This window comes from Liolophura sinensis, chromosome 1 (assembly GCF_032854445.1).
Source record: "Liolophura sinensis isolate JHLJ2023 chromosome 1, CUHK_Ljap_v2, whole genome shotgun sequence".
In the NCBI taxonomy this organism is placed as follows: Eukaryota; Metazoa; Mollusca; class Polyplacophora; order Chitonida; family Chitonidae; genus Liolophura; species Liolophura sinensis.
In genome coordinates, this window is record NC_088295.1 from 24,146,100 (window position 1) to 24,164,328 (window position 18,229).

The window sequence follows — 18,229 nt, forward strand, 5'->3', positions numbered from 1 at the left end:
TAAAAACAAGGCATTTAAGAATTACTGGTATCTTGTCTGATAGAGCAGTTCGTAAAATTGCATTATAATGTTCGGCATTCAAGAATACCTATAGCTTGTATGATTAAGCAATTTGTAAAACTGCATAATGTCCAAGTCCTGTGATACGTTCAAATATTGACCTTTAAACCAAAATTAAGTACAATTGCTGACACTGATCTTGTGATTAAATCAACAAGAAAGGCTAAAATTATTATACTGTCACATCTATGAATGTTATCGTATGCATTTTTTTTTTTTTTTTTTTTTTTTTTTTTGATTGGTGTTTTACGCCGTACTCAAGAATATTCACTTATACGACGGCGGTCAGCATTATGGTGGGTCGAAACCGGGCAGAGCCCGGGGGAAACCCACGACCATCCGCAGGTTGCTGCCAGACCTTCCCACGTACGGCCGGAGAGGAAGGCAGCATGAGCTGGTCTTGAACTCACAGCGACCGCATTGGTGAGAGGCTTCTGGGTCATTACGCTGCGCTAGCGCGCTAACCGACTGAGCCACGGAGGCCCCGCATGCATTTTTAAGGAGTAGTAAATCACTGTGGTGGTAAAGGACACTATGAGGAGTTTGTGTGCGAATTTACCACACAGGTCTTTAAAATGCACTATATGTGGTCGCTACAATCCTATCATTGGCCAAAAAATTAAACCAAACTGGACGCTGCCACTCCCACCGCAAAAATATGCCGGTGGGGGGGGGAGAGGGTAAATTTGGGGTAATATTCTTGAAAAGCACATACTTTGGCCGTCTTTGGGGATTGTCTTGTACTGTTTACACGTCCAAATGTAAAAAAGTTTGGCAACCCTCATTTCAAAGGATCTTTACATGCTATACATTATAGAATCCTGTTCCTATACACTAAATACACGAGTAAAAGACAGATTACCATTATCGCCATTCTCAAGAATTTTTCACTGACATAATGTGTAGAATAAATTGGAATTCCCAGGATAAACCATCAACCTTTAACACGTAAATGATAAATTTGTCACTGCCATGTTTGACAATCAGATTTGCATGCCACCATGGTGAAAGACGAAGACAAGTGTTTGTCAAAATAATGTAAGACTGTGCGTATAACACTATGTAATGAGTGCTGCCAACCACCTTAATGACAGTTAACTTACACACGTTGAAGGTGGTTGTGTCTAAAAAAGGAAAGAAAGTGTTTGGCATACATATTACAGCACAAAACCACTGATCAACTATGACAGCATAGTCTGCAAAACTGCAAAGATCGCCGTTTCATGGCCAATTCTGGAGGTCAGCCATGTGCCTGCCAGAAGTGGGGTGGGAGGAGAGTACACAGGAGATAAAGCTACAGGTTCCCCATGTAACCCCCAACCCTACCGCGTCTATCTCTCCTCCCCTCTTAAACACACCAACAATACTTTGACAGTCATGAGACTCTAGATGTTCTAGGTTATGTGGGAAATCTGCTGGAATATCTCTCTCCAGTCTGTTGCAAGAATAGTTTTAACAGCAAGGTGTATTAAAGACACTGAATTTGTCTTGTGTGGTGATGAATGGATTGTCAAAAGTGAACCTTTCACCCAGACATACTGGCTATCCGTTTGCAATTTATGCTCTGATTTCTAGATAAGATTATTGTCTTTGGTCAAACAGACAAACAGATGAGAGTATAAACCCTTTGTATAACAAACACACTCTCTTACCATAACATGTACAACTTCCTGAATGTACATCAACAAAATATATTTCTCATTTCTAAATTGCTTGTTTCTAACCCCACTTTCAACACATTTGGTTTGGTAACTTTTGTTTTAATAACAATACCTTATCTAAAGCCAACTGTACCTATATGTACAGTACTGTATGCTGTTGTTTCAATGTTGAGGACCAGACTGCAAGTGTCACAAGGAGAACTCTGAAATCTGCAATATATAACTTGGGGGCAATGGGGCATACCCCAGCCCACTGTATAATCTAACCCACTCTATGCAATAAGAAAACCTAGAAACACACATTAAAAGAATTTAAGTCACATAGAAATACCCATACAACAATAAAAAGTTCATGTGACATTCACGTGTCTACATGTGGACTGGAGCAATGATCCTTAGCCAGTTCCTGTTTCACCATTCTGACCTTGCTATGTATCTACCTTTAGCTCTTTCTTTTTGGTTATTGCTTTTTTGAAAAGCAAGAAAAAACACCACTTGATTACCATCCTGCTTGTGTAGTGAGAACAACACCTGGCATACAAGTACATGTATCATCCTTGCAATCAGTTATATGTAACAGCTAAAAAAATACAAAAAAAAACAGCTATGATAAAATAAAAAAAATGAAACATGTAGATATTAATAATTTTGCAGCATGGAAATTGCAATTATATTCTTCTAGTCACAGCAGGTGTGTGATAATACTTACAAAAATTTCACATAGGTTGGCCCATTTTCTGGGTGGTCGGTCACAAGGCCAAGCCATTTATCAGCAGCAAACATTTTTTTCCTGAGCCAATCAAGTCACATTAACCATCTGAAATGTCACTCATGTTGGATGCATTTCTTATAACCCAAAACCAAAGATTTGTTCTCAAAATCAACAAAAAGCTAAACCACCAAGACATGAATCTCAACCATCACCTAAAACTATTACTTTCTTTCTACTGCATGAAAATTCAGCCTACTTATTGTATGTTACTTAAAAAGAGCGCCACAAAAATGTGATATGGTGATTCCAAAAATGCCAAAGCCTTACATACAGCATCTAATCTCCTTGTTCTGAAAACAGCTCGCGAAATCAACTGAACAGAACTCAATCTTCACAACATGCATCTATCCCTATATCTCCTTAATATATACCACTGCCAGTACTTTACTCTTTGCTTTGAGCAAATATCTTTTTTGAAGAAGGGCTCTAATGCACCCTTCCTTGATTTTCAATGTTACAAAGAGAAAACAGTAGAAGTGGCTCTGCAAAAAACTGATTCTTTGTAAAATATCACAATTCATATAAACTAGAAAAAATCATAACTACATGTATTTAGCAGTGAATGGTTTGCCCATGAGAAAAAGTCTGAAAAAATGGTTATTATGCTAACAATGCCAAGACCAAATGACACAATTCATGTACACTGCATGTGGAGACAACATATATAGATATCTGCTCACCAGGCAGATTGCTGTCTTTACAATGTAGTTTTCGCATCAGTATGTTCCTTTCTTTACCCGATAATGAGGCTTCTTCCACTTTGGGATCTATTTCGCACCAAAGAGAGGGGTGGAAAATTCTGGTACACAGAGAACCACTCAGGCACACTTCATCACCCTCAGCCCACAGCCTTGTCAATGGTGTTCATTAGAGGCATACTGAGAAAAAACAAACACTGCCCTGTGGTCCACAGAAACACACTTGAAAACCAAACATAAGCCTGAGAGCACATTAAAGTTTGACCCATACAAGAAATAGTGAAGAAAGCTCTGATGGTATCAATGAATCTTTCTCCATGTACTAAATATATCCACATTTTTATGTGTACCAACTTTCTGGTTTCCACCTCAATCAAGTTTGACTTTGACTTCAAAAGAGGAAATGATTCTCACATTCACAGTCTGCGGGTACCTTGTTCGCTCACTGGTATGTCCTTTGTACTGATTCTAATAATAATGTTATTTATAACATCTCCAGTGGAGACGTTGAACTAAGAACAATTCATATATATATATATATATATATACACATACTGTAAAGTACTTATTTTTTTTTTTGGATATACTCCAAAAATATGTTTGTGGGAATTGATTTTCACATATTTATTCAAGGGAATTATGAAAACAATCCTAAAACAGTTTAATTATCCTTATTAATATGGCAAAAATTACTCAAGCCAGTCAAACAGGTGCTATCAAGGTTGCCTTTAATTCCCCTTTGTTTCTGGCAGTGTCCCTTATTCTCATAATCTGGATCAGAGATTATACCAATGGGTAATGATTATCACTATATACAGAGATCACTTTCACATCTATTATGAGCAATATTAAAAATGTCATTACTTTTCGCTCCTTTTAATCAACTGCAAAGTGACCTCTCACTTCTTGAGCAGTTCAATGCAAAACATATGAATTCACCTGCCCCAGTCAATCATTCTGTATCAAGTAACACCATTAGTTCTGGATTGTTTTCAGTTTTAATTGTCATCTGCAGCCAGTCAGAAACTGATAACATTGTTGTAGCTGTCAGGCTGCCATTGTGTTGTTGTACACAGTTAACAATTTGTTCACAAAGTTCACTCATTGGTCCACAAGAGATACACAGCTATGGGGGTGTATCAAAGCGACAGTCATTGAAAGCCAGCACATGTTGGAATCTTCTTTTCTTTCACTTTGCCGGCATATCGAAAATTGATAAAACTTAAGACAAACGAACTCCAACTTTGTTTCATATAACTAGAGTTTGTATATTATTTAAAGTCTAAGTAGATGTAGCTGATAATTCAATGCTTGAATTCAGCGAAAATTAAGTACTTCACTGTACATAATATCTTGATCATGACAATTTCATTCAAGTATGTTCTGGAACATTGTATGAAGACCAAAGTCTGTAGCAACAGACGCTGTGAGAAGGTGAAGCTATACCCCTGCATACTGTTTCTTGGCACTCCCTAGCCCCTGGATGTTGGTATGTAAGCCATGATGAGAATGTGGCCAACATGACAAGTTACTGAGTAAGTATTAACCAAGAGAAAGCTGAAGCAGCTGTCCATCTGGCTGACCAGGTCATAAGGTTATGCTGATATTGGAAGATAACTGACTATAGATCTTCTAGATCTTCTGTAACATCATCTTTACAAATTCCAATCAGCTTCGAGATGACCTGCAGTGTAATACATAACATTTACATGACGATACAGTACATGACATTTAACCATCACGCTACAGTCACCAATTTGAATCAACAGATTGCCAAAATGCATTCACTAAAAGGAATGAATGCATAGGATTTAAAACCATGCTGTGATGTGAATGTGTTAGAAAAAGGAAACATCAGCCATAACCCTTGACAGAAGAATGGGAACATTCAAATCAAAACAAAAGGGAAACATGACATTAGCCAAACTAGCTACAAAAATTAAGATTAGATACAATGTTATAATCTTATCTGTTACCTAAGAAAACATCCTTTAAATATTGAATTTGAAACAAATAAATACTGAATGCTGTCAAGTAAGTGAAATATGAAGCCAACCTAGGGTTTACTCTATTCCCCCGTTGCACACAGAACAGCACTAGGTCCGTGGCCTTCTACACAGGGTTTGCCTAGAGAGCTGAGAAAGGATATGGGCCATTCAAAGGAAATGGCTGTCACTGAGATCTGTTAAAGACATGGCCAACTGTATAATACAAATGTATATATAATAAAAAAAACTAAACTTCTACAGTTTCTTTGTTTCATTTCAATCTGTACATGTACTATTGTTGTTGCGGGAAGCATACATGTATGTCAGATGTCAGCAATCTTCCCGGTTCGATTCCACATTAACGATGTACCACTTTGAATTGTGGCAACAACTGACTTGGAATGCAGACATTTCATCTGCGGTGTTACCAATGTGTCAAGACTGTACAGTGGGATAGAATTAGCAGGTTAAGACCAAATGTACTGTCTGTCAGTGTATTCACGGTTTGCACCTGCATGTTGTAAGGTTCTTTCAAACTCTTTCTTCTGAAGCAGTATAGTGGCTGGTGTAACTTCCAAGAGATACATAAGTGAAGAGATACATAACCATGTGCTTACAAATGGTGGTTGCCAAAGCTGCTATGCCTATGATGTGCCAGTTACATCTAAGTAAATTGTGACATCATGGTATGTGTATTCAGTGTCCATGGACAACAATGTCAGAATTATTTCATGATGAAAGGAAGCATGCTTTTGTAAACCAAAACATGCTCCAGGTTTATAGGGCTTGGAAAAGTACAGATCTGTATTCTGAAAAGCTTCATGTAAGTCTGGAAGAGCAAAAGAGATGTCAAATTTACATAACACTAAGGTAAAACACTGAGGGAAAACCCGCATACTTGGTCACCTCAACGTTTCACTGTCTGATTAGACAACATGTATTGTGTAAGGAGCAAAGTAAATGGGTCATGTAGAGAGTTAACATGTAGATGCAGATGTACAAACTGTGTCTGGTTAACTTCCATGTACATTCCAATCACCTGTTTTGACATGCATGTTTAGGTAGCAATGCCAAAGTCTTTCCTTATTTCAAGGCACAGGAAGAGAGATAAACAAAAACATGTTTTCACTAAGTTTGTCTGAGAATGTGGTGATGTTAGAGGTTGTGTTACTATTTCTGGGATGCTATCAGATTCAGGTCTTCTGTTTGTTTCTGTTTAATGACTGAAATGTTCAGTAAGGAATATACTTTCTTAGAACAGTTGAAACATTTTTTGACAACCCTGACATTTCAATATACGACATTACCTTAAACAATTTTTGTGTAATAGTTTGATCATTTTGTACCGTACATATCTTTCTACCTTTTTTTATGGCTGAAAATTCACAAGCAGATGGCAGGGTTTGTTTTGAGGAGTTAGCTTAGCTCCTTGTTTAGTATATAATTACTACAGTCCAGTGCAGATGCCCTGAGTGTGGAGGTTCCCCTTACTCCAATCCAGCCAGACCAACTCAGGTAAACAACTCTCTACACCTCATAACACTACCTCCATCCTGCACAAAGGTCAAAACAGCTCACAGATATTTGATTTGTCAAGTGATACTGCTATAGCCTGTTGAATACAACATTCCATATGTTTTTTCTTTCAGCACTACCTAAACCCTTGTCTAAGAACACCATTGTTATAGGGATGCGCAATCTGTTTTCAAACAGCACATGAATACGAAATGACAAAGCTGGGCAATAGCTGTGCACCAGATGAACATACTGGTCTGTTTCTATACTGCTTCTCTGCCCCTCTTCACAGTTTTCACAGTCTTACATATAAAAAATATTTATAGCAGTAGTTCATACAATCGGCTAAAACACAAAACTTAGTCTTAATGTATTATACCACTGTAAATAACCTGCATACTTCACTGCCATTTCACATAAAGGGGCATAACTCTTGCAGTTCTGTATGATGAGAGGAGACCAGATTTTTCAATTGTTTTCATTCAACCCTATGTTCTTCCTGGTACTAAATACCCCAGGCACAAAAGCACATTTGCACTTCCCTCTTCTTACTTTGAACTATAGAAATTATTTTTAATGATCTCAAGGAAGTGTAATATCTTGAATAAATGACTTGTGAATTAGGAAACATGTGAGGGTTCAAATGTACCAATCCCAAATACAATGGCATGTATACGTATTGATACAAGTACATCAAAAAATAAGCACACCATTTATGCCGAGAAGACATTTCTGACAACAAAAAAAAAAAAAAAAAAAAAGAGGAGCAATTATCTCTGTCTCCTTTCAGGGTAAGTGTATAATTTACAAAGACATGACAAACACTTGTAGTCAATATGTATGCCAACTGTGTTTAATACATGTCCAAGTGTCTTGCAAAAGAAAAGAAACATTGTGTACGCATAGGTCTTACAGTAAGCTGTTACATATACCATGGTTTCCTACTGATGCTTCATCATCACTCCCATCATGAAAGCACTTACAAAGCAAAAACTAAAACTGCAATTCCTCCACACTACCAGAGGATACACATTATTTCATCAAAGTTTAAACATTATGCACATGTGTACTTGCTCAGTGCATGATCATACTACTGTTGTCTCTTTGAGACTGATCTATTTGCACCTAACACACATGCCTTGATACTGTATGTACAGTGCACATGATATGCTCAAATGATATACAGCAGTCTCTTACACCATACATGTATATGCAATTAAATATAATTTAGATGTTTATCTACTTGGTTTCTACTGGTTTGCTCTTTAGATCATTTTAATTCTGGATAACCACCAAAGATTTATTTTATTTATTTATTTAGTTTACAGGTGTTTTACACCATATTCAAGAATAGTGAAAACTTATCTAGATGTGTGTGCAACTACTAATAGTACAATTATATGCACTTCTGAATACACTGTTAGAAGATAAATGTGCCAAAAGAAGAGACAATACTAATAAGCATACACCATGGCTTGTAGTTCTAGCACACTGACATGGTTTTCAGTTATCAAAATGCTGGGGGCTATTTATTTTCTTTCCCCAAATGAAGACCATAATAATAGGTAGATTGGTGCCAAGGCCGAGCATAAGATAACTGTTCTGCAAAAGTCATCCCAGAATACCACAGTGTCAGTGCACACATTTAACACCCTGAAGATGAAAGGCAAGCTAAGCTTAACACTGTCACTTTTGGTAATAGCAGTCATTGGTAAGGAAACATGAAGGTAAGTAATGAGCCAACAGTCATTAAACTGTACATGCCTCTATAGAGGTAACCGTCACTAATAGTTCCAGAAACACAGCAGAAAGTAAGAAGAGAGGTCACAGCCTTGGTTTGTCTGGTGTTAAGACAATTCCATTATGGCATGTGCATGTACCATTACACTTCTTTACCAGCAGAAACAAATAGGCCAAGAACATTCTCAAGGACATGAACAGAACAGAACTGCGTAACATAAATGCACTGTACACACATGTAAATGCTATGGGGCAAATAAATAAATAAATAAATAAATTTTACATGAAGTTAACTATAAGTTTTAACTACTCCACATTACCATTAAGAGCTAAGAGTCATGTTGTTATTTACACTTCCTTCTTCATGATACACGCACACACACGCCCACACACACTTCCTTCTTCATGATGCACACACACACACGAACACACACACTTCCTTCTTCATGATGCATACACACATGCATACACACTATTTTGGAACAGTATGAGATAAAAAAGAGACTTTATTTTCAATTCATACTGTACCAGGACAAAAAGAATAGGAATGTCACTACTAATTATGGAAAGGTAATGCGATCCACTTTGTATTGACATTTTTCTTCCCTTTCTGCTTCTTTGTTCTCTTTTTTTTCTGCCCTGAATATGGGCACTCTCTCTCCAGGTTTCAACAAATCCAATTTCTGGCCACATTCCTTTATTCTTCATATTTTTCTGACATATTTTCATACTTTACTTCGCACTGCAGGAGCTGTCCACATTATTTGAGAAAGTCACTACATGTAGTTCATTCTGTTCAGCTTTATTAAATAACTACTTTGAGTCCAGTTTTTGTCTGGGACTGAAGTGTTTCAGTCTATCAGCCCCAGCTAACTAATGTCTTGTACATGTACATCTGAGCCTTTGAGGAAGCACCAGGTTAAAGACATAACAAAAAATTCCTTTTTCTGCAAACCTGAAAATAGGTGCCTGACATTTATAACATCTCACTCCCCTCATGGAAAGGTTGTAAAACCCATATTGTCCACAATGTTACACAATATTACAACATGATTTACACTTGGGTCAAGTAACCTTAGTCCATTGTTATTAACAATGACAATATGGGTCTTCTTCAAAACCGTGTTTTCAAACATGTCAGACATCTATTTTCAGGCTTGCAGAGTCTGATATGATAGAACTTCGACAAGGTACCAAGACTAATGATGAATACCTGATATTAAGTACAAGAGCAGCACAAACAATCTAAAGATGAATTCTTTTCTGTAAAATGTCAAGAGTGGAAGAAATCACCTGAGGTTGTGAGTACAGTAAATCTTTTTCAACTACTAAGGCACTTTTTTCAGTCGAATTTATACATTTAATTAATAATAAGGCCAAAATGCTTTGTTTGTGTCATTAAAGCTGCAAGCTTCATAAAACTGTACAAATTATTTCTCTACACCCCATAGTGCTCTCAGAATGTTTCAAAATATTTGTTACAGAGGCAGTTAAGAAGACTGAAAATTAGGGTTCCTAAAAAAAAAAAAATAAAAAAAAATAACCATCATACTTGATCATGACATGGAGACTGATTTGTCAGTGATCAGTGGTCTCTTGCATATCTACCAGTTGTCAATGGACCAATTTAAATTTAATGCACATTTTTAAAAACAATAAAAGAGAGTTCTTATGGTGTAAATTGAGGAGTGTGGAGTCACTCAGTAAAGGGAGACAACTAATAGCCCAATAATACTGAAGCATGAAAGCAAAAACAAGCAAAAAATGACTTACCGGCAGCTGAGGGGGTAGCAGACAGGCCTACAAAATAGAACACATGATGTTTAGCATTTCATAAATATGATACGATGAGACAGCCCATTACAAGTACATGTGCATCCCTTAAGCATGCTTAATACACAACTATAACTGAACATGGGCACCACTACAACTATACCTGAACACAGGCACCAGTACAACTATAACTGAACATGGGCACCAAAACAACTATAACTGAACACAGGCACCAAAACAACTATAACTGAACACAGGCACCAGTACAACTATAACTGAACATGGGCACCAAAACAACTATAACTGAACATGGGCACCACTACAACTATACCTGAACATAGGCACCAGTACAACTATAACTGAACATGGGCACCAAAACAACTATAACTGAACATGGGCACCAGAACAACCATAACTGAACATGGGCACCAGTACAACTACACCTGAACATGGCCACCAGAACAACCATAACTGAACATGGGCACCAGAACAACCATATCTGAACATGGGCACCAGTACAACTATAACTGAACATGGGCACCACAACAACCATACCTGAACATGGGCACCAGTACAACTATACCTGAACATGGGCACCAGAAGAACCATAACTGAACATGGGCACCAGAACAACCATACCTGAACATGGGCACCAGTACAACTATAACTGAACATGGGCACCACAACAACCATACCTGAACATGGGCACCAGTACAACTATACCGGAACATGGGCACCAGAACAACCATAACTGAACATGGGCACCAGAACAACCATACCTGAACATGGGCACCACTACAACTATACCTGAACATGGGCACCAGAACAACCATAACTGAACATGGGCACCAGAACAACCATATCTGAACATGGGCACCAGTACAACTATAACTGAACATGGGCACAACAACAACCATACCTGAACATGGGCACCAGAACAACCATACCTGAACATGGGCACCAGAACAACCATACCTGAACATGGGCACCAGTACAACTATACCTGAACATGGGCACCAGTACAACTATAACTGAACATGGGCACCAGTATAACTATAACTGAACATGGGCACCAGTACAACTATACCTGAACATGGACACCAGAATAACCATATCTGAACATGGGCACCAGTACAACTATAACTGAACATGGGCACCAGAACAACCATATCTAAACATGGCCACCAGAACAACTATAACTGAACATGGGCACCAGAACAACCATATCTGAACATGGGCACCAGTACAACTATACCTGAACATGGGCACCAGTACAACTATTACTATCTACATGTAGCATATCACACCAACCCAAGATGTAAATGCAGAGACGCAGGGTGGACAAACATATTGTATCAAGTGGGATTATTATCTCTCCATCTCAATCTTTCTGACAGGTGTACAACATTAAATCTGCAGGTGAACAATATGCGCCCCACAACAGCAATCCTATACTCTCTGAGTCAGCTGAAATGATTAAGCCAGCAGAGGCCAATTTCGCATCAGTAGAGTAAATTTCACTGTCGCTTATTTATCTCAGTCCTGGGTCAAAATGATCAGATTTCTGTCATCCTGTAATCATCATGCAGTGCCACAACCATCCTAAGATAAATATATTGCTGTAGCTGGAAGTCTAAACATAGTCTCAACAATATTTTAATAACATAAGAATATAAAAACATAACCTACAAACATCAACATGATTTTGTGCTGAACAAGGAAAGTCTGGTTCGCCATGTTAGCAGCTCTCCATCTCTTTTTGCAGTAATTAGCAAAGTCAAAACTGATACATGAATTACCTCTATAAAGTACCAGAGCATACCTGTACCACCACACTATTGAATTAGTTGTTTTCCTTTCATTTACTTTTATTCACCATCAACCTAACCACTGTATCTGAATTGATGTGGCAGTCAAGAATATAATTTCACTTTGTGGGATGGCATGGTGATATCTGGTGAACACCGGAAGGGCACAGACATGAACACTGATAAAACAGTAGATACATGTAGTTCCAGCTTGCATTACGCGACATGTATAACTGTTATCATGTGGCTCTTCATTACTGTCATATCCAAATAATAACCTTTTTTTTTTGGTTGTTGTCAAAGCAAACTCACACAAATCAAAGTCAAACTTTCCTGCTTCCTTTCAGGATCCCACATAAAGATTTTAAACTTTACCAACATGTAACCTAACAACACTGAATGGTAAAAGAATGCCATCATTTTTCTCCCCAGTTTCGCATCGATCGCAGAATCAAGCTTTTCAGTCCAGAAATCGGATGATTTGCCACAATTGCTATACCTGACTAATGTCAATTTCCTGTGACTAAAAAATTATTTTCATTATAATTAAAGGTCAGGGGTCGAAGTAACACCTGTCTACCTGTGGACGATGGCAATTTTTATTGGCGACAAGTCACAAAAAAATTCACCTGTCGCAGCGACAGGTAAGCCCAATAATTTCTACGGCAATATCCATGTAATTCTAAGTTTGTGAGATGTGTATATTTACTTTGTGTTCCCATAATCAAAATGTTGATCAACCAGCTTGCCAACGAGCCTATTGTATTTACGCTTTCAACTCCGAGACAAACCATACTTTCAACGTTGAATAACGCACTTTGGCTGTCATAGGAACAGCAAAATTAAATCAGTAAAAATGCTTTTTCCAAAACTTTTTCACAAGGCTTCACAGCTATGACGGAATGAACAGTGCCAGTCAACCTGAACTAGAGAACAGTCAATGCAGAGCAATAAATCAATAAAAAATTGAAGTGTTGTGCACAACTCGGGAATCTCTTACCATTGCATTTGTAGTCTGTGTGAGTTAACGGCCACAATCACATAAATTAAATCTTCTTCAGTCCAACGTGAAACACCAGTCAAATCAAATGTGAAGTTAATATTTATTGGCCCCGCCTCTTCCACTGCACAAAAGTGTAGAGCTTAAGGACCACACTGCTAACTTTTCTCGCTGGGGAACTACGCGTGACGTCGCAGGTGTAACGGGTGCAACTGATGACACATGCATAGAAATATAAACGCACACAGACCGGATGCTTTTCCTTGATAGTTTCCCTTGAATGAGAAGCACGTGCGTACACAAGTACAGACACCCGCAAGTAAGTTTTTCGGTTTGATGATTGACTGTGCAGAAGTCCCAACAGAATATTGAATAAAAAGGGAAATTATACTGAAACCAAATTTTCTTGTAAAACGGCAGAGTGATACTGCTTTGCCCAAGTCGCTATGTTGATGGAAAATAATTTCGCCAAACTGAAATTATATATTCGCAAAATGCAACAATCCTTGGCGACTGGTAGCAATAGCACGGATTATAGACTTTCTAAAACTTAGACTGATGGGGCCGATTAGACCTGTAGGTGACAGGAACAAAAAAAATTTACCTGTCTCTGTGATAGGCGGTTTTAAGAAAACATTTCTGCCCCTGAAGGTAAACTATCAAATCCAATTTCATCCACTACCAACAAATACAGCATAGTACATTTTGATACCTTTTAATAACATTTCATTGTAATTTACGAAATCGAATAACCGTCAAATCTTGATTTGCATTGCTATGCCTGGCTCAGATAGGCCTCCCATGCCAGCACAACGCCTGCGAATGAGCTCACGTCTCGCACATTTGTCTGCATGTAATGTGTTAAAGTTTTACATCTAATTCTTCACTTATTTTGGCAGATGTACAGCCTTCGATGTTGAGGACTGCCACTTCTGAACATCCCTTTTGTAAGAATTAGCTAAGGAAATGTGCATTCAGTTCGTTCAGTGTACTACAAATATTCACAGGACTTCAAGCGCAAGAAATTCAGTTAAATATCTGTGGCCTGGATCACTGTGTGTGAGGGGTTCCTATTTCCACAGTCTGGTAGATGTTTCTCTGAATGTGATTAAAGTGACTGATTTCGCACAATGTCGGAAAGCAGAAAGGTTTGAACTTGAGCTCTGCTTCTGTCAAGCAAAGAATATAACCAGTAGGCCTGTTTTGTCCAGCAATAATCTATAAACTCTCAAAGAATGCAAGTTTGGATTTGCAGATATATGTCCACCATACTGATTCTCATCATGTGTCGAACCTGTAAAACTTTTCTGTGGTACACATAGGTGATTGGAAAATCCCAATGATACATGGGCTGTGGCTGTGAGAAGTTTATTTCCATGAAGGCGTGAAATGAGAACTAGGCAAAAGGGCCTTCAAAAACATGTGCAAAGATCGTCAAATCGGAAGCGGCCAACCATAAAAGGCATAGCTGAAATACAACTCAAATGGAGCTTGCAACCTTAAAGATGGCATTCTTATGCAAATTTGCGGATGCGAATAACAATCACCATGACATTTACTTACAACCCATTAGTGGGTTGTAAGTAAAATGATATGCCTCAAACCAAAAGTTTTGAATTCAATCAGATTTACATGTACAAGAACCACATCAATTACTTGTTAATTGCTGAGTGCAAGAGAAGTCAGAAATGAATATTAAAATCTTGATAATGCTAAATAGAACATATTTTCATTTTTCAAAGGGTGGTCTAGATGTAGCTCATGGCTTACTGATAAATCATAACAAGACATGGAAACCCTTATTTTAAAACTTCTCACCATATTAACATTCGTGTTTATTGGACTGGATACAGGTATACTGGATAAAGGCATCAGGGATACATAGACTAGCGTTATACTTCTTTCTCCGTCATGTTCTGATGGCGTAATACAAACTATGCCTTCCAGATGTTACACAATGGGAATGTTGGCAACACTGAGTCAGACCCCAACCTTTCATTTCCAATAAACACGGTCAAACAGAATGAAGGCAGTTTTAATCATCCACAGCCCAAAATATCCACCACCTGTATCCCCTATCCATGCAGCAAACACTCAACACTGTCTAGCCCATATCCCCTATCCATGCAGCAAACACTCAACACTGTCTAGCCCATATCCCCTATCCATGCAGCAAACACTCAACACTGTCTAGCCCATATCCCCTATCCATGCAGCGAACACTCAACACTGTCTAGCCCATATCCCCTATCCATGCAGCAAACACTCAACACTGTCTAGCCCATATCCCCTATCCATGCAGCAAACACTCAACACTGTCTAGCCCATATCCCCTATCCATGCAGCAAACACTCAACACTGTCTAGCCCATACATGTAAGTAATCACTCAAAATGTAAAGGATTCGTTCTAACTTCAGTAAACATGTGTAAAATAAAAGTGAAAGTGAATTCAAGTTTAGAATTGTGCCAACTGGCGCTTTCTTCATGATTCTTCATGTCACATTCAAATTCAAATGACAATGTGATATATACATGTAATTATAATGTATGAGTACTGAATCATCAAAAAAATATGAATAATAAGTTCAATCAATATCATCTCTAGTTTTTTTACTAAAATCAAATGACTGTTCAGTATTACTATGTTTGAATAGGCAATATCTCAAAATACACAAATTTTAACAGAGCTACATATATCTTACTCTTTTACACAAATACATGTATAAATGGTTGAAAAAATTATTCATGTTGATTTCAACAAAGACTTTGAATAGACTGAAAATTCGAAGACTGATACCAATTCCTCCAACAAAAAAGGTGACTAATAATACAGCAAGTACCTTCTAAGTTAGTTTCACACCCAATGGACAGAAAATCAACATGTGCACCACTACAGAAGCAAGCCTACAGATGTCTCCTGCACTTACTCAAATTGGTCTTTATAATCATTATTTAAATACAAAAAATAATAAAAATACAATAAAAACAATAAACAATTTTGGGGCCTCTGTGGCTCAGTTGGTTAGCGCGCTAGCGCAGCGTAATGACCGAGGAGCCTCTCACCAATAAGGTCGCTGTGAGTTCAAGTCCAGCTCATGAGTTGGCCTCTCCGGCCGTAAGTGGGAAGGTCTGCCAGCAACCTGCAGATGGCCGTGGGTTTCCCCCAGGCTTTGCCCAGTTTCCTCCCAACATAATGTTGGCTGCCATCGTATAAGTGAAATATTCTTGAGTATGGCGTAAAACACCAATCAAATAAATAAATAAACAATTTCAAAACTGAATCTAAAGTTCTTAAATACCATTCCAAAAATTACAGGTATATTTACTGTACCAGTACCAGTGCTTTCTTGTAGCACAAACGAATAAATGTGTACTGTCTGTTGTATTATAGAAATGCGGATGGTTTTACATACACTTAAGATTGTGAGTGAGGATCACCACCACAAGCTTGTTTGTTAGAAGGAAATTGTTGACTTGTCAAAATTAAGCATTTCTGTACATACAAATATAGCTGTGAGACAAAAATGGAGTCATCCCTACAATGAAGGCAAAAATGAAAATATTATAGGTTTAATGTTACCTCACCGACCCTTCAAAAAGACCCGAACGAAATTCTTTTTTTTTGTATTTTTACATATTCTAAATTTTTGTATTTTATTTCATTTAATTACTTGTTTTTTACATCATAATACCTGCTGTAACATGATCAAAACAAAAGATGTTTGTTTTAAACTTGCATTATCAAAGAATGCCCAACAGAGCCCCTTTTATTTTGGCATCCACCATTGTGTTAATTCCATTTCACACCTATTAGAGGCCCCCACATGACCCCCTTCTTTTGACAAGGAAAATACTGTTCCTGGGATCCCAAAATTTAAAAAAAGGTCAATCAGGTGTGTGGACAGCTTTTCTCCCCATCAAAACTCTATGCTAGGGAGCATGTTGCTGGGAAAGTATTGATATAATTTCCTAAACAGTCATTGGTATCACCACTGCTAGATGCTTTGGTGGATAGAAAATGTATCTCTTTACTGATACATAGTTGTGAATTGGACACACTGGTAGTTACACTAGAAAGGGCAGGTGCATTTTAGATGCAGGGAAGTTCACATATAAAGACAAAGCTGATATGTCCCATTCTTTAATCTTCATGCAATACAACATGATTTTTGGGCTCTCCTCTTCCTCATGTATAAATGTTTTGAACGGTGTCAAAAGCTGGTCATCTGAGTTGAGGCTCACTTGGATGATTACATTATTCATGCTATTAGACAAGCAGGTACATTGAATGATTTATTGTGGTCAGAATAAATGTTTGATCCTTCACATGAAGAAAGAATCCCCTAAATCTCACAAAGTTTAATTGGAAATTTAGGAAAATGAAAACAGATTTCTCAGTATAGATTTTATTTTACTAGGTCATAAGGTTCCACTTCACTGTCAAAAAGTATCAGCTGGACAGGAATTTTGTTATATTTTCACATGTTCGCCCCCTCTGTACAGGAATTGAAAATATAACTGTGATCAATCATTTGAACAGGATTCTACGATCATTCTTCCTTCTGCACAAAAAAAAAAACAAAAAAAAAAAAAAGCCGACTCACCTATCATTAAAAAGGGCCTGTAACAAACTCCAGTTTGATCTCTTGACAGGTAAATCTGGTAAACCATATAAGAAAACTTCCTGGTTTTATAATATCTGTTACAAACTGGTATGTCTATATACACTGCAGAAGGAAATGTATGGAGAATTTCAAAAAGCTACATGTATATCTAAAAATAGGGTAGAAAAACCTCATAATTGTTTTTTTAATTATGTATCCACTTGAAAATATATTACTGCACTGAACTCACTGTCAAGTTTCAGCTACATGTATTTTCTGAAAACAGAACAGACTTTTTTTATTTTTATGTTATACAAGCTAGAAAGCGATGAATTTATCTGATCAATGATACAATGTTATTAGGACTTAAAATATGAAGTGCAAAACATTATGAATTTCACTGCATATTAAAAACTAACAAACAAAACTGATACTTGAAATCAATTTCATGAATAATTCTGTTTAAAAAAAAGGGCCACCTGATGTTTACCACAACAAATTATTCCACGCAGAAAAAGAATATCTTATATTTATCTTAGAAGCATTGGCGCATGTGCCTAATGATAGCAGTATGTAACTGTGACAAATAAGATAAATGATTGCAGTGAG

At 37.5% G+C, this 18,229-nt stretch overlaps 1 protein-coding gene across 1 annotated transcript in view; it reads right to left on the reverse strand.

Moving 5' to 3' along the window:
- Window positions 1-18,229, reverse strand: part of LOC135465358 (myocardin-related transcription factor A-like) — a 56,780-nt gene that overhangs the window by 29,197 nt on the left and 9,354 nt on the right. The window contains 1 exon segment of the mRNA XM_064742601.1: window positions 10,208-10,234. Coding sequence (XP_064598671.1) covers window positions 10,208-10,234 — 27 coding nt within the window.